Source organism: Mauremys reevesii, linkage group 2 (genome assembly GCF_016161935.1).
Source record: "Mauremys reevesii isolate NIE-2019 linkage group 2, ASM1616193v1, whole genome shotgun sequence".
NCBI classification, from domain to species: domain Eukaryota; kingdom Metazoa; phylum Chordata; order Testudines; family Geoemydidae; genus Mauremys; species Mauremys reevesii.
The window spans coordinates 212,779,375-212,801,566 of NC_052624.1; the positions used below are offsets into that span (position 1 = coordinate 212,779,375).

A 22,192-nucleotide genomic window follows, 5' to 3' on the forward strand; every position below is an offset into this window, starting at 1 on the left:
TTTTTTTAGCTATTAAAAACCAAACTCAGAGGAACCCATTTTACTGGTGTGCCCATGTTGTAAAGAACCCTCTAATAAATATTGGTATAATAGTATACTAATACCCACAATATAAAAATGGCAACCTCAAAGTATTTGTCTCAAAGTGGGTACTAGGGGGGAGATCTCCTCCGTTCTTCCTATAGCAAGAATAGACCAAAAGTGTTGATCTATTTGTAACATCCTCTTTCTTATAAATTATGTTTAGCCTGAACACCCCATCATTAATACCCAATTTTATCCTCTAATTTCCTATCTCATATATGAAGCTTCACTGGCACAAGCTACCTCCTCCCTCTGATAACTTACAAATAGCCACTTCATAGCTACCAGTTTTTGCCCCAAGGTTCCCTTCTCTAACCAAATTGCTCCAAATTGCTTTGGTCTTGTCTAGACTTGGATTTAAAGGGGTGATATTAGCATATGTTAGCTAACATGTGCTGACACATTTTAAGAGTCTACTATAGTTAAGGGACACTACCTTTAACTTGTGCTAAGCTGGCAGAATTAAAGCTTAGTGAAGAGCTAAAAACAATATCTTTAAATCCAAGCCTAGGCAAGGCCACAGTCTGAGATACTACCTGTATTTAAGTGTATGGCAGAGGCTTGAAATGCTAAACCTTTGGATCGTTATTGTGCAGAACCAGTCATCAGCATGGAAGCATGTCTTCTGGAATGGTGGTGAAAGCATGAAGGGGTGTATGAATGTTTAGCATATCTGGCATGCAAATATCTTGCAATGCTGGCTACAAAAGAGCCATGTGAATACCGATTCTCACTTTCAGGTGACATTGTAAATAAGAAACAGGCAGCTCCCGTAAATGTAAACAAATTTGTTTGTCTTAGCAATTGGCTGAACAAGAAGTAGGATTAAATGGACTTGCATGCTCTAAAGTTTTACATTGTTTGTTTTTGAGTGAAGTTATGTTACAAAAAAAATCTACATTTGTAAGTTGCACTTTCACAAAAAAAGACTGCATTACAGTATTTACATGAGGTGAACTGAAAAATATTTCTTTTGTTTATCTTTTTTATAGTGCAATATTTGTAATAAAAATATAAAGTGAGCACTGTACATTTTGTATTCTGTGTTGTAACTGAAATCAATATATTTGAAAATGTAGAAAAACATTAAATTATAAATATTTTTTAAATTGGTATTATATTAACTGTGATTAAAACTGATTAATTTTTTATCAAGTTAATTTTGTAATTAATTGCTTGAATTGACTACAATTGAGAACCCTACTTTTAATTAAAATTGCAACATTATGCAGCCCAATCCCCTTCCAATCTATTATTTTCTTGTCTTGAGATTCCTTTAGCTTGAATTTCTACCCATGTGATCAAGAGAAAAATGCTTAGACAAACAGTAAGGAATATTATAATATGGAGAAGTGGCTGAACTTGAATGTGGAAAATTAAAAATTAAAGGATTTCAGGTTACTGTAGGTTGGGAAACAAAGGGGGAGGAGGATGAAGCTGTTGAAAACTAAAGTGAGCCCGGGCAATTATAGATTGGGAGTAGCCACATTTTGAGCTTTGGCTAGCTAAAGCTAATTGGTCACTGCAGATGAAGACAACAGGTAAGACTCCAAGTGCTAAAAAGAGCTCCACTATGGCAGTGTTAGAGGCAGTGGAAAGGAAGGTTCCTACAAATACCTATTTTTCACTGAATTGCAGTAATTCCTATCCTATAATAAGTATCTTCATAGATGGATATTTGTCTAAAAATGTTACGTATTAGTGGGCATAGCTGGTTCAGTATTAGGATGTCTAAGGCAACAGTAGAGCATGAACACACACACACACACATATATATATATAAAATATATAAGAAGTGTGTGTACACATTCTAGGTTTATTGCCGAAGCTTGTAATTTTGTAGGCCAGACAGCTTTTACCATAACATCTCTATTCACATGTTTGGCTGTATTAGTAGTTTGCTTGAATGGATTCTGTTTTATAAATAAAAACCCAATCCTCAGTTTATATTCATAAGTTCCTATTTCTAATTTCTACTTTGTATTATTGCTAGAAACTGTATTGTATCACTTAGTTCTTTAAGAACTCAATCACATCTGGCCTAGTTTTTTTTCTTCCCACCCCCGCCTCTCTTTTTTGGGCTGCTCAAAGGAATAAGCTACATTTGGCATTCTTTGATTCTAATTTTATCTCAAGAGCAGTTTCTCACGTGTAGACTTGGAGGAGTGGGGAAAGCCAAGGGGATAAACAGATTCAAAACTGTCTGTTCATTAAAGAGACTGCTACACTACTGCACGTGAATCAAGTTTTTAAAAAGCAATGTTGCTTAGCAACATTAGATGCGTCAGAGCACAGCACATGGATGTAGCAGCACTGTCAGTTGTAATTTCTATTTATAACTTATTAGAACAAAATATTAGGACTAAGATGTGCCAAATAAGATATGATCTAGTGCAATATTCTGCATCCAACAGTAACCAAAACCTAATGTATAATATGAAAGCAAAAATCCTGTCTCCTCGTAATGCATACACAGACAGTGGTAAAATACTGTACATATGAGGGGAAAAATCTTTGATTTCCACAGGGAAAAGGCTATGCCCTGAAGCATATGATTTTATTACTCTTGTGCTAGCTAGGATAGCGAAGAGTGATTTAGAAGTCCTAATTTTATGGCCAAAAGTTTAGGGAAGGAAATGTATCCATTTGATGTTGCAAGTGCAATTTAATCAGTCAGGTAATATGCAATTATTCATACTGGAATTTGATCAGGTCCAGGATAACACTAAGTTTTTTTAGAGTTCTGCTGGAATTATTATGGACTCCATGTTGTCACATCTTGGTTTTACAGTCTTCTTGAAAATTACTATGGTTCAGTCAGTTGTGGATGATAATCTCCTGCTGGCAACTGAAAAGGCAATTATATGTTCTCAGTTTAGCATCATTGGTAATTGAGAAACTCTCAACACAAACCATGAATAAAATGGCACCATGACTGCTTTATTGTAGCTCAATTCCTCTGAGACCCCCTAGAACTATGGCTGAATAATTTCTCCCTGAGCAGCATGGTTCTACCTTGTAATCTCTTCTATTCAGTTACAGACAGTGAGGCCTATAGTCAAGGTTGCCCAACACTTGTAAGCCATTGGTTTCAGGTGTGAATTTAAGGCAAAGTAGCTTAAATTTGAGAGTTTTCCATGCCAGATGTCTGCTCAGGGCTGAATTTTTTTGGGGGTAAGATTCAGTAAAAAATGGTTCAGGCATTTCTCAAAACGAAGCTACTTTTCAGCATGGCAGAGGTTTGTTTCAGTAGTCACAAAATCTATGCATAAGGATTACACAAGAACGAAAGACGTTATAATGTGTACAATTTTAGATAAAATAGTGAAATATCTACATAATAGATAGATTAAAAGTGCTGACCAGTTACAAGACACTAATGACAAAAATACAAGCTTTTTGATATGAAATGGTTAAGAACTTGGAAGCCTGCTCCTCTTAAGCATAAATGGAATTTGGATACCACAGAGGAAAGATGCTCTTACAGGTGAGGTACTGGACTGGAACCCAGGGAGACCAGGGTTCAACTTCCAAATCTGTCACAGACTTGCTATGAGACACAAGGCAAGCCACTTACTCTAGGTCTCATTTTCCAATCTATAAAATGGAGTTAATACATCCCATAGAAGGGTTGTGAGGACAAATTCATTACATCTTCAGCTGCTACACTGACATGGGCTATGTACATATCTAGATAGATAACCATATCTGCCTTCAGATGCAATTAGAAAACAGATAGCTAACACGTAAACAAAAACGGGCAGGATAGTGTTATTTAACTTTTAGTTACTGAGACTCACCTACCTTTACCTTGCACATTGTTTTAAATTCTTCTTCACATTCACAAATACACTGGACTATTCATGTGTTCAGTATTACACTTTGAGTTAATACAGTTTTGTACACTACTAATTCTTATGACTACCAATGCTGCGCACACACACACTCACTGGTTTGTTGCAGACCCAAATTATTCATTTTCATCTATAGCTGTTTTTGTGATATCAGTGAGAACAGATATTTTAAAATTTAATTACAACGGTGAAAGATTTTATTGATTTCTCTCTCAATTCAATTTGCCAGTTTCTCAAGCTATTTCCTCTGATAATTCTATTAATTCTCATAACTCTGCTAAGTTTCACAGGGAAAGCTACACTAGTGCACAAAATACATCAGAATACAAAAGATTCAAGCATTTTTATTTAATCCCTTAGTGCAGCAAAACTCAAGATCCTTATTTTGGAATCAACTTATTTTATTTTATCCCGAGTTGATTGGGGGTTTTTTGTGCCAGAGGGAACTCACCCAAGTTTCACTACTACTATATTACCAGGTACCTTTCTTATACTAACATGCTGACTTCTCTATTGCCTCTTAATACAATACAGTATAATACTTAATACTTTATTAAGAGGCAATAGAGAAATCAGCATGTTAGCATAAGAATTGTACTAACTTAATATTGTATTAAGAGCTCTGAATGTAATTCATCCAGTTGAATTTTAATCCTGCAACAAAACTCAGGAAGTAATTTGTTTAAGACAATTATGCAGTTACTTCTCATCTACATGAGTCATGAGCTTACTGCCTTTTTTCCTTTAACATGAACTTGTTAATCATTTTGAGGTCCAGCAATTAATGCCACTAAAAAATTAAGTAAAGCCTGTAAGTGTTAAAACACTGAACTTTAGCTCTTAATAGATTTGTCTGAATATCCTATATTATGTTTAATTAGGCTTCTACATACTAAAAAGCTTGCACATTCAACGACACACTTCCATGTACTTGGCATTCCCATTATCAGCAGATCACTGAAGTACACCAACTTCCAAGACATTATTCAGATCTAATATGTAAACATGTATTTAGAGAATCCTCAGTGCCTATATCAAAGTATAATCAAGAACTATGCCATACGATAGTATCTAAAATTAAAATTTTATTCATGTCTTGTCAAACAATCACCTCTGTTGCTTACACTTTTATATGTTAAAAACACTTATCCAATATTACACGTTAACTCTCTTCAACATTTATTGTGTTACACTGCAGCTGCAGAAAACCTCTAAGACAGTGGTTCTCAGCCCGTGGACTGCGGGCCACTTGTGGTCCAATCAGCACACCACTGCTGTCCATGTGACATTCTCAGGGCCATACAGGTAGTATATAATATTGTGTGGCTGTGGCCCACATAACACAGACAGCTGCATATGCAGTCCCAAAGGGTAAACAGGTTGAGAATCACTGCTTTAAGACCTTAGATGTAAGTCTTCCATTGAAAATTTTGTTTGTATAGTTGTGTCATTTAACAGACTTGAAAGTATGTGGCCGAAATTAGTCTAAAATTAGCAGATTTAACTTACAAGATGTATACTTACAAGAACTTTACAAAATAAATACTACAGAAGCCTTTACAAGGTAATCTCATTAATTTATTTAGATACACACATTTTGGAAACATACTGAACACTTTGGAAAGGCTTTTGTAAAGCAAGAGGTTTTTAATACAAAAAAGTATTAGGATTACCTGCTTTTGAGGAAAGGAAAAAGCCTCCTTCCCTACTGTATGAAGAACAACATGATGCTGGCCTTCTAAAATAAGCTGCTTGTTGTCTTCCACAACATATGCCTAAATGCAAAGATAATAGACACTTAATATTTCTTAATTTGCTGCAAACCTCAAAAGGTTATCAAATAACACTTTTTATAATACAAACTTTAGAAGTGATAATGATCTTACATTTATACCACCTTTTATTTAGAAATATTTCAAAGTACATCATAATCATTACCAACAGATTTACAAAATTATGAATAAAGGAATCGCGTCACCTTCCAATAAAGTGCAATTATTTTGCAGTAGAAAGCTAAGGAGCTAATTCATAAATTCCATCTAGAACAGTCCTCTGGCTACTAAACTTCGGCGCTGGCGCGCCAGCGCTGGCGCGCAGCGCGCAGCGCGCGCTTATGTAAGTCGCAGCAGCCAGCGCCAAAAGCTCCCAGCGCCTGTCCGCACTCCAGCCCTCTGGGGGGGGTGGACAGCGCTGGGAGCGCGGCCGCCAGGCGGGGGCTGGGCTGTACACTGGGGCTTTGTAGCGCCGCAATTTGCAGCGCTGCAGAGGGTGTGTTTTCACACCCTGCTGCAGCGCTGCAAATTTGCAAGTGTAGCCAAGCACTCTGTGTTGCTTTAATGTTTCTAATTCCAGGAACTGAAGAGTTAGGTATGCAGTGAATTTCACAACATAATTAAAAATAAAATTCACTTTAAACAAAATCTCAGATGAATTATGTAAAATCTTAGGATACATTGTAGATACTCTTATTTAAATCAGTTTTGCTCCATTCTGGCATTGTGGTATATTTTTAGAATTATTTCAACACTACTAAAGATTACCAAGAGAGTTAGTGCTTAGTTAACATTGCAGCATAAATTCCTGGTTTAATTGTAGAATTCAGTACAGCCCTGTTGCATGAGTCAGAGGATTGTTCAGCACAGTTTAAGTTCACAAAGCTGTCTAATGCTTGATGCTTTGTTCACACTCAGCAAAGCCATACAAATTTGTTATATTACATATTTTAAGGGAGATTTTATGCAAGTCTCCTGGCAGCTTCTAAGCTGCTATCATGGGTGGGAGGAACCTGTATCTTCCACTGTGTTTACCAAGGTCCTATTCTGCAGCCTCGGAGTGCAAGACTCCCACTGAAGTCAGATCTTAGATGAACACATCGTGAACTTCAGGGGAAGTCAGTCACTTATTTCATTTCAAATAAAGGAATTTTGAATCTTACTGTTTTTGCAATTACTCTTCATTTGGAACGCCGCTGCATGTCAGTAGTTACAAGAGGCAACACTTTTTTAGTGCAGACAACTCCCTCTATAAGAACTCTTCACAACTCATTATGAATCAAGGTCTCTTACTACTACCTTGGGAGGGACACTCTATTCCCCCACTGTACAGAGGGTAACAGTTTGCAGAAGCTCACTTGAGACAGAGCTGGGTCTAAACCTCAGGGGTCTAATATAATGAAGTCAAGTCTCATCTATTTTGTCTTTCAAAAACAACACTCCTAGAAAAGGTGCTGTGTTACACACGAACGGTAAGTAGGCTCTATGTCATCTGTAAACGGCTAGACCATATAAAGGATTTTATGGCTCTGCTATTGCTTCTGTAGTAACAGGTCATGTTTTTGTAGCTCAAATGGTAGAGGTGGTTGTTTTTACATCCAGAGGCGTCAGGTTCAGTCCCTGAAGACAATCCCTAATGGGGGCATTGTTACATTTAGCTATACTGTTTGTAACCACAATCTGCCCCCAGAGCTAGGAAGAGAAACCCTAAAGCAGGAATCGAGCAGTGTTCTACTGCTGTCTAACATGTCTTGCATGTATGGGCTAGTTCACTGAGGAAAACAGCAGGCTTTCACCCTCCACAATTCCTCCAATAACTGAAGTGGAAAAAGTCTGGTTCTTCGTGGAGGTGAAAACAACATATAAAAGTTAGCATGCAAACTCCTGAACAAATGCTGGAATTTTATATTGCCAAACACAGTATTTAGATTTAGCGTAATCTGTTATGTTGATACATTTTTAATGTTTATATTTGGTAATTGGAGCCACCCCTTTAAAAAGTGAGTGGGAGCATTACTTCAAATAAACCCTTTAAGAATGTGAGCAAAGTATGGGAGAGTCTACCTGTGTGTCCAGAGAGTTAAAGACTCTGGCTCTGTAAGGTTCAAAGGGGTCAGAACTTGATTTACTATCTTTGCAAAAAGAAAGCCTCATTCACCATCAGGAAACATAGGCACATATGGAGGGCACAGGATCTCTGAAGTATTAAGCCAATCACATTTAATCCTAGACATGTTTCAAAAAATGGTTCCTGATTACTCACTGTTACAGTAATAACTTTCAATACTGTCCCAACTGTGGTTTCAATTAACTTAATTTCCTGTTTTCTGACAAATTAAAAGTTTAATGAAAACAAAACCTAACATTTGTCTGGAAAATTAGGTGTACATCTCAAGAACACTATGTTGGATGTAAACAATTTCATTGGCTCTTATTTTCTACTAATCATGTTTCATAATCAAGCTATTATATGGATAACTGAAAACAGACCATACATACCTTCCAGAGAACAACAATATTCAAATCCACCTCACTACATTTTTGTATCAATCTGACTGCCTCATCAAATGACTGTTTTGCAGCTCCTTGAAACATATTTGATTGTGTGTGTGTTCTTTTTAATTCAGAGGATAAGCTTCGGAAAAAAAAGTCTGCACACGGACTAGCTGAACTGATTATCTGTAAGAAAACAACATATTTTGCTTTCAGTACATAGAATAAACTTGAATCCGTTTATTACATGAAGGTGGAATTTCCTCCATTGTGGAGCTTCTCGGTACTAACTCCTTGGTAAGCAAAATAGTCATGCATGTGGGCTTTTGCACACCTTCTGTGCCACAGAAGTTAACTCCATACCAGCTCTAAATAAGCCAGCGTAGAAGAGAGGAATCCATAGATTCCAGGACTGGAAGGGACCTCAGGAGGTCATCGAGTCCAGTCCCCTGCCCTCATGGCAGGACCAAATACTGTCTAGACCATCCCGGATAGACATTTATCTAACCTACTCTTAAATATCTCCAGAGATGGAGATTCCATAACCTCCCTAGGCAGTTTATTCCCATGTTTAACCACCCTGACAGTTAGGAACTTTTTCTTAATGTCCAACGTAAACTTCCCTTGCTGCAGTTTAAGCCCATTGCTTCTTGTTCTATCCTTAGAGGCTAAGGTGAACAAGTTTTCTCCCTCCTCATGACACCCTTTTAGATACCTGAAAACTGCTATCATGTCCCCTCTCCGTCTTCTCTTTTCCAAACTAAACAAACCCAATTCTTTCAGCCTTGCTTCATAGGTCACGTTCTCAAGACCTTTAATTATTCTTGTTACTCTTCTCTGGACCCTCTCCAATTTTTCCACATCTTTCTTGAAATGCGGTGCCCAGAACTGGACACAATACTCCAGCTGAGGCCTAACCAGTGCAGAGTAGAGCGGAAGAATGACTTCTCGTGTCTTGCTCACAACACACCTGTTAATGCATCCCAGAGTCATATTTGCTTTTTTTTGCAACAGCATCACATTGTTGACTCATATTTAGCTTGTGGTCCACTATAACCCCTAGATCCCTTTCTGCTGTACTCCTTCCTAGACAGTCTCTTCCCATTCTGTATGTGTGAAACTGAGTGTTCCTTCCTAAGTGGAGCACTTTCCATTTGTCTTTGTTAAACGTCATCCTGTTTACCTCAGACCATTTCTCCAATTTGTCCAGATCATTTTGAATTATGACCCTATCCTCCAAAGCAGTTGCAATCCCTCCCACTTTGGTATCATCTGCAAACTTAATAAGCGTACTTTCTATGCCAATATCTAAGGCGTTGATGAAGATATTGAACAGAGCCGGTCCCAAAACAGACCCCTGCGGAACCCCACTTGTTATACCTTTCCAGCAGGATTGGTAACCATTAATAACTACTCTCTGAGTACAGTTATCCAGCCAGTTATGCACCCACCTTATAGTAGCCCCATCTAAGTTATATTTGCCTAGTTTATTGATAAGAATATCATGCGAGACTGTATCAGTGCAGATGGTCCAGTTCTATCCCATGACCAAGGGGGAAAATGAGGGGCTGTGGCCACTATTCCAAATGATAGCCTGCCCTATTGAACTGATTATGGTTTGGGATTCCCCAACAGGCTTTAACTACCTGCTAACTCATGTAAACATTACAACTGCCCTGTCTTCACTAGGCTTTTACCTCAAGTTAACCAACTCTAGTTAGCTAACCAGAATTAAGAATACCCCTTTTGTTTTCGTGCATACCCATATTTTACCCTTATTACATTATTTCAGCCATTTTTATGGGAAGCTCTAGCACTCCTATGATTTGGAGCAAAGCATGATTTTTGACAAGGATGTGCTGTTTGCTATCCCCAGGAAAATCTGGCCAAGTTACAAGCCTGAATATCACAGTTCACTCATGCTCATTAGAGGTTTGTTAGAGTTTGGCAGCTAATTTCTCCAAAGATTCGATCAGCAATGAACATGCTCCATCCCCACAGATCTTCTATGTGGTGACTAGACTGTGCATACATAATCCCCACAGAATGAATGAGCAGGCTCAGTGTCTGGGCAGCAGGAGCTGAGCAGGACACTGCAATTGTTTCCTGGGGGCCAGACACCAGAACTGAGACCAGAGACACTTATGCAAATCGCTGTGAAACCCACTGGTAAAATCTAGGTCTCATCCCTCTCTAGTGGCTGGTCCATATAGAACTGTGTTTCTCAATGACCAGTCCATGCACCTCTGTGACACAGTTAAGGAAGGCAGCAAGCTGGTCAAAAAAAAGTTGAGAAACACTGATACAGAGGAAGACAAACTACTAACTACTGCTATTTGTTACTTCATTGCTCAAGAGAGACAGGCCTGTGCTGTAGGGCTAAAGGTTCCAGCCTTGCTGATGACTCTTGAAGGCATCAATATGGCTAAAATGTTGCATTTGATGTTTTCCTTAAGGTTTCCCCATCCTGCAGTTCTGACTATATGAAATCTCAACTTTCATTTAAAAAAACATTTAGCCCTCATGGTTAGAGAAGAGTTTAAAATTGTGTCCCGAGTGCACACCGAAAACTTAGAAACCAGAAGCAAAAAAAACCCAAAAATTGGGCCTCCTGATTTTTTTTTTTAGGCCAGACTCATTTTTGAGCTCTTGGTGATAGCAATACTATGGTTCCTATGATTAAATCAGGATACAACTTCCTATGTGTTTAAAATAGCAAACTTAAAAAAAAACCAAAACACCATTAAAAATATTAAGGCTGCAAAGTCTATATATGGGGTAATAACACCTCGAATGTTATTCTGCAGGCCCGATCAATTTAACCAAGAAAGCCACTTTCATTGCCCTTAACGATACCCAAATTGAGGCTTGAACTTTGATGGAGACGATGGACAATACCCTGGTCTAGGTACACGCCCCCCCCCCCCCCCCCGAGCACTGCTTTACCGCGTTATATCCAAATTCGTGTTATATCGAGGTAGCGGTGTATATATAACTAGGATCCATCACTTACTCCAGAACTTTTTCAACCAAATCTCACAGAATGAAGTAGCAGCTAAGGAGTCTGTCCTTGGGAGAAGACTGGATAAGGAGGTGGTGGCAATATTTGGTACGTCTTCCTACTCCTTCATCCCCACCCTTCAGAGGTCTGTCAAAATGACCAAACTATATTACCTTGTGCAAAGCTGTTAACTATTGTGTATTGGCAGATTACTCACACCATGGGAGAGGAATGATCAACCCTGGGCTTGGGGAAGTAATGGTCTATGGGAGAATGGTCTTTCTAGAATGTTTTCCTGTAAAGGAGACCGATGAGACCCAGGGACTATACTAAATTTGAAACAACACAGACAGAAGAAATACTGCCCTGCCATTTTTGCAGGCCTTACTTTATGAAACTGCCCAGGATTTTTACACTTAACTAATACCTGTATTCATATACCTGAAAGCCTGGATTAAAGACTACCATTTAAACCTGCACCAACGATGGACAAGATACACTAACAATTGAGTATATATCACAGAGACTATCTTACTGCTGCTCATACCTCCTCATCCCCCTACTCCATTGTGGTGATCAGATGTACCTGCAATTCTATTGCCACTCGGCCACCCAAGCTCATGCTGGGATAAGGCATAGTTCCGGCCTGGTGGGAATGGTCAGTCTCCTGAATTTTATAGCGTGTCATTTGGTGCATGATAGCAAGGCAGGCACAGGAGAATTTGACAGAAAAGCCACCTTTCCGAGAACTCTAAATACCTGCATACTGAGCAGATCAGTGCTAAAATGGGGGGAAATTAGCAAGGCTTTGCATCTGGGCATTTTTGGCCCTGTCTCATGAGACTTCAGCCATTCAGGTAAATACAAAGAAACCTGAACACGTGGCATGCTGTGTCTCAAACACAGAAGAGAGCTCTAGTCCACAGGAAATTGGCATCATCAGCAAGAACAAACAGTTAAAATCTTCAGCCACTGATTGGATCTGCTAAGCTGAGCAGCGTGGAGCAAGCCCAACCATTAGGAATTTGAGGCTCAGAAAAACAATGTAGAATACAAAAATGTTGGAAGTGATGCCCTTTTTAAAAGTAATGACTTGGACCAATTCATTCTGATTAAGATCTACTGCCTTCCACAAACACTTAGCTAAAAGCAATTTTGTGTTTTTCTGATTGCGAAAATATCCCAACATTACTGTATTTTCATAAATTCCTTACAAATAAGTTCGAACAGTACCACTCATACCAACATCAGGGCTACAAAGTGCCATGGATCTGTGACACACACATTTAAACACAACCCTGTCACATCTGTGCAGTGAGCTATATTGCAAGTGAGTTGCAATTGTGGCTCATGGCCAAAAGAAGCCACTATAGTGCCAGTTGAGTAAGCAGCCTCTGCCTTGTGGCCTCCTTCCCCTCCCCTCCTTCACAGAGAGTCCAGGGGAGAGTAGCCTGGAAGGGTATAACAAAGCAGTGACAGAAAATTATTGGGATCCCAAACTGGTCCCAGGCTCCCCTCTCCCCAGCCAGCATCGAGATAGCTTATCCGACACTTACATCCACCAGCCTCTGAAATCATCCAAAAGAGCCCCTCCACAGCTACCTCCCAGATACCCCTTTCCCCCAACTACTCCCCATCAAATCCCTCTTTCACAATTTCCCCCTTAAACTTCCCCCCACTCCCAGGTGTCCCCCGGGACAGAGTCACAAAACTCCCCCAGTAACTCCCCAGCCTCAACAACCATCTGCTGTTGCCCTCTCCCTTAGCCCAATACTTCTGCTTGTCACTCAGGTACATAATCTTGCCTCACCTTAGGCTCTGATCTCTCTCTAGGACATGACTTCCACATTATGTCTAACTCTTGCTAATTCTTTCTGCAGGGGAGGGATAGCTCAGTGGTTTGAGCATTGGCCTCCTAAACGCAGAGTTATGAGCTCAATCCTTGAGGGGGCCATTTAGGGATGGCGGGAAGGGATTGAGGATTTGTCCTGCTTTGAGCAGGGGGTTGGACTAGATGACCTCCTGAGGTCCCTTCCAACGCTGATATTCTATGCTTCTAGATAAGACTTGAGAAATAAGACTTAAGATATGCCTTTCCTCTCCATCCATCCAGCTAAAAATCCCTATCCAGGGTCTCATTTCACATCTCAATCACAGCAACACTCTGTTCTCTGGCCTGGACAAGTGCAATCTTGTCCCAAAGATATCTATTCAATGCTTCTGCAAAGATAATTCTCCTTGCATGTTGCTTTGTTCATGTCACCCCTCCACTGGCTCCCCTTTTCTCTATCACATCCAACAGCTGCTTGTCTTCACTTTTAAAGCTCTACACAACTTATCCCCACTCCATGCATCATATCTCATTCACTATCAAGGTCAACTAGTCGGACCATGATGCCAATCATCCATTTGCTAAATTTTCAAATAAGAACCTTCATGTTTCTCCCATGCTCCCCCTCATGCTTGCAAGGTACTTCCCATAAACATGTGCAAAACCACCTCATTATCCTCCTTCAAATCCCTCTTTGAAAAAATCTTCCCCTTGCCATGATACACTAACAAAACCTTGACAATGGTTAGACTGCTAGTGTACTCAGACCACTATCACTGACAATACTGTCTCATTGTTTCCTTGTACTCCATCTATTTGTCTATAACCTTCTGTTGTCTCTTATTATATACACCTCTACCTCGATATAACGCTGTTCTTGGGAGCCAAAAAATCTTACCGCATTATAGGTGAAACCGCGTTATATCGAACTTGCTTTGATCCACTGGAGTGCGCAGCCCCATCCCCCCCGGAGCGCTGCTTTACCGCATTATATCCGAATTCGTGTTATTTTGGGTCACGTTATATCAGGGTAGAGGTGTACTTGGATTGTAAACTTTCAGGGGCAGGGACTGTCGGTGAACCACCTAGCACAATGGGGTCCTGCTCCATGACTAGAATTCCTAGGTGGTACAGTTATAAGTTCTCCCCCAGACAGCTCCTACCCAGCACCCACCTACAGCCTTCACCAAATCACCCAGCTTTATGCACCTCCAGATCCCATCCTTAGCACGGTTTGTGGCAGAGGATATTAACAATAAGATGAAGTTTATGATCCTATGGTAAATATGTAAGTTAGTTCACATAACGTCACATGGATCTGCACAAAACTTAGTGGCGATGCAGAATCTGTATCTTGTGCAGTTTTGAACTCATTTTCCTTTCTAGCATACCTGGGATAGTAGCATTAGTTTGCCAAAATTTCTAAAAAGCAACAATTTAAGTGCATGCGCTTGTCTTCCACGAATGCTCATCTATATATTGAGCACTGACTAAATGTTAACTTAATTTTTACTTATTATAGCAGAATAACTGATATCTAAGATTGTAAATACAAGTAGATGCTTGTGTTTTACCTGCTGTGAATGACAAGTAAATGGCACAAAATTCTGTTCCAGAATATGCACTGCAAGCCCTACATTCTTTGATTGTGAAAGACAGAGAGTCTTAATAGTTTAAGTCTTATGATTAAGTAATTTAAACCTACAAAAATGCCATTGAACTGGAACAGTTTGCTGTAGATGAAAGCCAAGCCTACCCACATTCCTAAGAGAATAAAAAACTTTAAAATATATCAGCATGTTTTCACAGAGAAATCTCAATTTTCTCTTTAACAGTTCAGTTGAAAATATTAAAATGCAGAGAAACTGTCTAACCCTTATTTCAAGATAAGAATGACCATCTTGTTTTGTCTGTGTTCAGATGCAATCAAAGATGATCAACTAAATTAACAAACACTAAGAGAAAGTGCTACTTCAGGATCAGGTGATACAGATCAAGCTGGGTGTTATCTGCTAGGCAGAGAAAATTACTAACTGGTATTACAATGTGTAAGTAAAGAAAAAAAGCAAAGGTGCTTTATGAGTATCCCCACTGGTGATCATCTGAAAGTACAAAAGAACAACTCTGTCTACCAGTGCTCTCATCTTGAAGTTTAAAGTCACATTTACAGTTACTTCTATAGAATGTGCTGTCTTTCAACTACAAAGTCAAACAAATCTTTTTTTATATACACATGCAAATATTAACTGCTCTATGAAGTCTCAGTATGAACTGTTACTGGTTTTGACACAAAGGTACTCTAAAGCTTTGTATCAGTGTTCAATCTTGTTTCTACTGAGTCATCATCAAGACCTCCACCAACTTCAATAGGAGCAAACTAGGCTTGTCTATGGTTAATTTGACTGAAGGCATCAGATACACTCTTAGCTCAGTAAAATCAGACACAGAATGGGTCAGATATACTGTGCATTTAAAGCAAGATTAAACCAATGTTACACAATCACACAGGGTATTTTTGCATCTACAAGCAATATCTGTGAAATCTCAACTTGGGGAAGTGTCAGGTATACAAGCTAGTGAAAAAAAATGTAAGAAAGCACAACTGTTTTAGGTATAGTGGTCACATTTGAAGCATAAGTCTATGCTGAAAAGTGATTTTGAAGACAGACATTACCTTCTCTGTATTTTACCTAACATAGCAAGCCCCAATCATCATCCAGACAATACCATCTTGTAAATACTTAAAACTAGCACCTTTAACTCAGACCAACTCTCCATTTGCATTCAGAGTCAGAGGGCTACTTTAGTCACAGTTCCTCCCCCCACTCCCCGCTCCACTTTCCCCTCTGCTATAAGCATTCAATGGCTATGAAAGAATATGGATTCTTCCAAATATACCTACACAACCCCACTGAAAACAAAAAGTTGCACAGGTATGTCTGACTGTGAAGTCTTTATTATTAGTGATTATGCACAAGACAAAAAACACAGATTGACTTTTTGGTGATAGGTGGGGTTTGTAGGACTGGCAATTAGGGAAGAGATCTACTTGCAACACAACAAGCATATCTGGAATTCACTGACACACTCGTGGAACCCCTCCTCCCCTCACCCCTACATACGTTTTACAGTAACATGTGAGAGCAGAACAAATGTTAAAAACCATCAACAAATTTAATAGTTATTTTTATTATTTCTATTACAGTAACATCTAGAGGCCACAACAGATTAGGGTCTCACTATCCTAGGTACTGAACTGCTTATGATCTAAACAGAAAGAAACAAAGGGTAGGAAGGGAAAGAGGTGGAGTGAATTGCTCTGTGCCAGAAATAGAATCTAGGTCTCCAGATTATCCATGACCCTATCCATTGGATCATGCTCCCATATTGTCTATGTCCATATTGTTTATTACATCTATGTACACTGAGGAAGCAAGGAGAAAGACTTCAGGGTACAAGAATGTGTGTTTTTAAAATACTAGCACAAACATGAAGTGCAAAAGATAATTGTATGCCCCATACGGAGGTATTTCTTGGGCAATAAAGGCTTTGATTGGGTCATATGCACAAGACAGGTATTTAACATTGAAATAATACTGATAAGTTTGTATCAATTTACATACCTGCTCATTTCCAAAGATAACGTCTGCAAATGTGTAATTTTCTAAAGGACAGAAAGAGAGGAAGTGTCACTTCATCTGCATGCAAAGTCACAACATGAGCACTTAAGTTTCACGGAAGTTACAAACACTTTTGAAAATCCCACCCAAACCCAATGTCCAATAAAGTTAAGTGAACCTACCTCCAGAGTTTTTGCATCTTACTGCTTTAAAGCATAGCTTTCCTCTCTCTCTACTGGCAAGCTTATAATCTGAAAGAAAGATGTTGAAAAAAACTATTTCCCATTGACCTAAATACTTATATGGTCTCCACTACCGTAGCACCTGAGGATCTCCCAAAACCAGTCTTTGCAATCTGTAAGCCTGACGCATATAGGAGACTAAGTATTTAGAAACTGCTCTTGAACCAATATTGTACAAGTTACTTGTCTCAAAAACTGACTATAATAGAATTTACTTAACTTGGATTCTAAATCTTATTTGCTAACATATACAAGGAATCCATCTTGCTATAATTATCTGGTATACAGATAATATGAGTCAGTGAATGAAAGACTCCCATTTGCACCTCCAATTATTTCTAACTTGGAGTAGAATGTGTTGAAATAGAGAAAGAAGGAGCAGGTATGGGAAAGGAAACAATTACAGCATAGTAGTGTCTGACTGGTCTGGCCATCAATTCTAGTGCAACAGGAAGCCCAGGTGTTTGGAAATAGATAACCGAATAACCAAATAAGTTTCAGAGTAGCAGCTGTGTTAGTCTGTATCTGCAAAAAGAACAGAAGTACTTGTAGAGACTAAAATCTGAGCATAAGCTTTCCTGGGCTAAAACCCACTTCATCAGATGCATGCAGTGGAAAATACTGTCCACATATCTATTCAGGGGACACCACCATAGGACACATCTGCCACACTTTCAGAGGCTCGTTCACCTGCACATCTACCAATGTGATATATGTCATGTGCCAGCAATGCCCCTCTGCCATGTACATTGGCCAAACCGGACAGTCTCTACATAAAAGAATAAATGGACACAAGTCAGACGTCAAGAATTATAACATTAAAAAACCAGTTGGAGAACACTTCAATCTCCCTGGTCACTCGATTACAGATCTAAAAGTCACAATATCACAACAAAAACACTTCAAAAACAGACTCCAACGAGAGACTGCTGAATTGGAATTAATTTGCAAATTGGACACCAATAAATTAGGCTTGAATAAAGACTGGGAGTGGGTGGCTCATTAGACAAAGTAAAACCATTTCTCCATGTTTATTTTCCCCTGTTATGGTTCCTCACATCTTCTTGTCAACTGCTGGAAACGGGCCATTTTGATTACCACACTCTCTCCTGCTGGTAATAGCTCACCTTAACTGATCCCTCTCGTTATAGTGTGCATGGTAACACCCACTGTGTGTGTGTGTGTGTGTGTGTGTGTGTGTGTGTGTGTGTGTGTGTGTGTGTGTGTGTGTGTGTGTGTACACACACACACACACACACACACACACACACACCTTCCTACTGTATTTTCCGCTTCATGCATCCGATGAAGTGAATTTTAGCCCACGAAAGCTTATGCTCAAATAAATTTGTTAGTCTCTAAGGTGCCACAAGTACTCCTGTTCTTTTTGCAAATAAATTAAGTATCATTCTACCACTGTAAAAATAAACAGATGTAACATAACAGAGGAAGCAAGGCAGATGGAAATCGGCAGAAACTGAGAAGTGAACTCCACTAGTCAACCAATCCAAACAGTTAGGTTGAACTCTCATTATACAGATGGATTTTTAGTTTACTGGTAGAGCAGAAATGTCTCTTAATGATAATGACAAATTAGTTTCTGAAATGGTAAAAAACAGAATTACAAGAAATTTATTTTAAAAAAAAAGACAAAAGAGAACATATAAGTAGATTTAAACAGTATAATTTGATGCTTTCTTGCATAAGATTAACTGTTCTTTGCCAAACAGAACAGTGACTAACTTATACCTGATACAGATACAAATACAAACCTTTGTCTTCAGAGCGATTTACAGATTTCTGTAACTTCCAGTGTTTGCTGTTACTTGATACTTGTACTATATGAAATTCTTTAACACCAGCTTCACTCTAAATAAAAATGAGAAAGTTAATTGTGCCAATCTAAACCAACTGACAAAAGGAGCAATTTTTTATTCTATAAATGAAGAGCCCTATTTCAAAATCTAGGAGATTTGGCATCTTTGGGAAAGCCCCAATCCATATTATTTGTAATACAGGTACACCTCTACCCAGATATAACACTGTCCTCGGAAGCCAAAAAAAATCTTACTGCATTATAGGTGAAATCATACTATATCAATCTTTGATCCGCCAGAGCGCACAGCCCCCCCCCCCACACACACACCGGAGCAGTGCTTTACCACGTTATATCAGAATTCATATTATACTGGGTCACGTTATATCGGGGTAGAGGTGTATATCCAGAGGCCACAACAGATTGGAGTCCCTTTGTGCTAGGCATTGGAGAAAGACAACAAGAAAGTCCCTGCCCTGAAGAGCCTTTAAATTAAATAATCAGTCAAGAGAAAGGATGGAAGAGAAACAGAGGCATGGAGAGGTGAAGTTTCACACAGCAGGACAGCAGCAGAGTTTGAATAGAACCAGGGCCTTCTGATTCTCAGTCTAGTTTTCTATCCACTAGGACACTTTGACTCTATCCATACCACTGTCTAAAATTACTTAGGTAAATATTCCAAATCAGGTGGGCATGTTGCCTAATAACGCCTGTTTTTCTTAACATTTCCAAGAATGATAAAAACATTCTGCACAATTCAGTTACATCTAAAACACTAATTAAAAACGTTTTATGTGAAGCTGTGGAAGCCTACTGATGTCAGAATTCCTGCCTTACACATGCCCTCAGCAACACAATGTGCCTGTGCATATCAAATATTGCAGGGGTACTCAAACTGGGGGTCGGGACCCCTCAGGGAGTCACGAGGTTATTACATGGGGCGTCGCAACCTGTCAGCCTCCACCCCAAGCCCCACTTTGCCTCCAGCATTTATAATGGTGTTAAATATATAAAAAAGTGTTTTTAATTTATAAGGGGGGGGGTCGCACTCAGAGGCTTGCTATGTGAAAGGGGTCACCAGTACAAAAGTTTGAGAACCACTGAAATATTGGCTCAGTTCAGGGATTCAACTAGCACCCAACTGTTTAAAAATTCATCGGTAGGGATTCAGTTATATTATTCTGCTGTTTAGTGCAGACACTGTAGCTTCACCTTGCTGGAGCATGGAAACTCTTAAATATGCATAATTCCACTATAGGCTATGCCAATAATTTCTAGTGAAATGGAATGGTCTAGTGGTCTGAACTCAGAAATGGCAGCAAGGAGTCTGGTTTCTAGTTGTACCCGACAAACTTCTTAAAAACCTTTAGACAAGTCATTTAACCTTTCTGCCTCACTTTCAGTATAAAAATCTCTCTCTCCTTCAAAGGAAGGTTGTGATAAATGTTTAATCTGTTTTTTAAAGTTACCTAACAGTATCAATTTCTATTGCTACCCAAATATAACTACAAATTAAGAAATATTCAAGTTACAATATTAATAGGTTTAATGAGCCAAAGATAATAGTGAAAAGCTCACTAAATTTAGCATTACATGTGGAATTCCCTCCCACAGCCAGGTTAGAGAACTACTGAACATTTGTCTTCGCTCTTGTCTTCCAGCCCGCTCTGCTGTGGCAGCCTATTATAGGCTACACTGGTGACATCACATTACCAGAAGAACTCTGCCAGATTACACAGTTGGCCTCAAAGGGCCTCTCCCCCGCCCCACTGTTAGAATTTAAACACTATACTGTATATTAGTTTACAATAGTTTATATCTTGGTGGTAGTACATCTTTTAAAACAAAGCAAAAAAGGCACTTATTGACTCCTAAGATCAGGATTTCACAATGAATAGAATGCAACCCTCAATTGGTTCATACCCTGGGTTGTACTCAGCTGGTTGAGGGGGAATAAAGCAGCAAAATACTGCAAGCCCTAGGACCCTGTAAGGGTACAGAGCAAACTAGCAGCTATCCCAGACTCCTTCCACCTGCTGCCCCCCTCCCTCTTTATAACTAATACCAGCACAGCATCAGAAACAGTGTTCCAGTGAACAAGAGTTAAATGCTATGTGGTCAGTGAGAAGCACACTTACAAGTGCCCATATAACAGACCTACTACGACAGAGCCTCACACAAAAAAAACCATCTGCCATTTCTTATGACCCAATCTCTAAACCTTGGCTTGTAACAAGAAAATACATTTGGGGTTTTGGGTGTAGTGTGGAAAGATTGCGAACCAGCGCTACAGATCATGCCAAGCTACTGTACCAGCAGCACCCATTACTTCAATTAGGGGGACCTACCAGGTTGAGAGTTTGGCTAGTAGGTGTAAGCAAGAGTCAAAGACTCAGATTCCAAGTTCATAATGTTGAACTGAATAATTTTTTCATTTGCAGCTAGCAACAAAACTTGTGTGATAGAATGAAAGGTTTAGATATGCGATTCAGAGCTAGTTATCCATGCTTGCAACTGATGGGCATCAAGAATGCTTCAAATGCAACTTACAATGTACACCCTTTCAAGTCAAATAAAAACTGACACCTATCACAGTTCCTAAAGCATATTTGGGGGGAGGGAGGAATTACAGTGGAACTTGTCTACACTGAACTTTGATTTAGTGAAATTCCACTTGTAGTTGAAGAGTCCTAAATTGTTTCAATGCATTTTATTGAGCAAGTTTCACTTAGAACTTCATGTTTATAATAAATCTGTTTTGCAAAATAGTTTGTCTTAATTAGCACGTTAAAGAGAAACTTGTCAATCAGCAGACCAAGCATATGCTTACAGAAACATATCCAGACATGCAGCCATGAGAGTAAACCTTGGTAAAAGAGTATAAAGACAAAATAAAATCCCCTTTTCTAAACAAACTTACAGTATTGATATTTTCCACATCCACAAACACCAGCATATTGTCCCCTTTGCCTTCATCCTCAAGGGCATTACTTCTACAGACAGTAGCTCGAACATTCAAAGATCGGCTGGTACAAATAACTGCAGTGTGTCTTAATACTCTATGACTAGAAAGAAAGCATCAGGTTCTAAATTGCAATACTGGTTTATCAGAGAAATTCTCATTAACAATTATGCTTTTACATTTAAAGACAGATGTAATCAGGCCATAAATTTGTTTCCAGCTCCCGCTGAGAAGATATCTTTTGCTATATAGCATCTCCCACACCAAGATAAAAGATGTAGGAAGTTGACACATCTTTGTAGGTGTTTGAAAACCTGTACTACTGATTAGGCTCAAGATTCTGGAGAATGTAAATACAAGAACTACAACACTGACACAGGTTCAGATCTAGCCAGATGGGGGGGGGGGGGGAAGGGGAGGAGTTTATAGCTGCTGGTCCAAAATTTTAAGTGGTAATCTAGTGCAGGGGTAGGCAACTTATGGCATGCATGCCAAAGGCGGCACACAAGCTGATTTT

At 39.2% G+C, this 22,192-nt stretch overlaps 1 protein-coding gene across 8 annotated transcripts in view; it reads right to left on the reverse strand.

Moving 5' to 3' along the window:
- Nucleotides 1-22,192, reverse strand: part of TRAPPC8 (trafficking protein particle complex subunit 8) — a 106,804-nt gene that overhangs the window by 10,767 nt on the left and 73,845 nt on the right. For all 8 annotated transcript variants that reach the window (XM_039524648.1, XM_039524646.1, XM_039524645.1 and 5 more), the window contains 6 exons: nucleotides 21,634-21,778; nucleotides 18,670-18,766; nucleotides 16,838-16,906; nucleotides 16,659-16,699; nucleotides 8,210-8,389; nucleotides 5,612-5,713 (listed from right to left, as the gene is read on the reverse strand). In XM_039524648.1, the coding sequence (XP_039380582.1) occupies nucleotides 5,612-5,713; nucleotides 8,210-8,389; nucleotides 16,659-16,699; nucleotides 16,838-16,906; nucleotides 18,670-18,766; nucleotides 21,634-21,778 (634 nt within the window). The remainder of the gene's footprint in view (nucleotides 1-5,611; nucleotides 5,714-8,209; nucleotides 8,390-16,658; nucleotides 16,700-16,837; nucleotides 16,907-18,669; nucleotides 18,767-21,633; nucleotides 21,779-22,192) is intronic.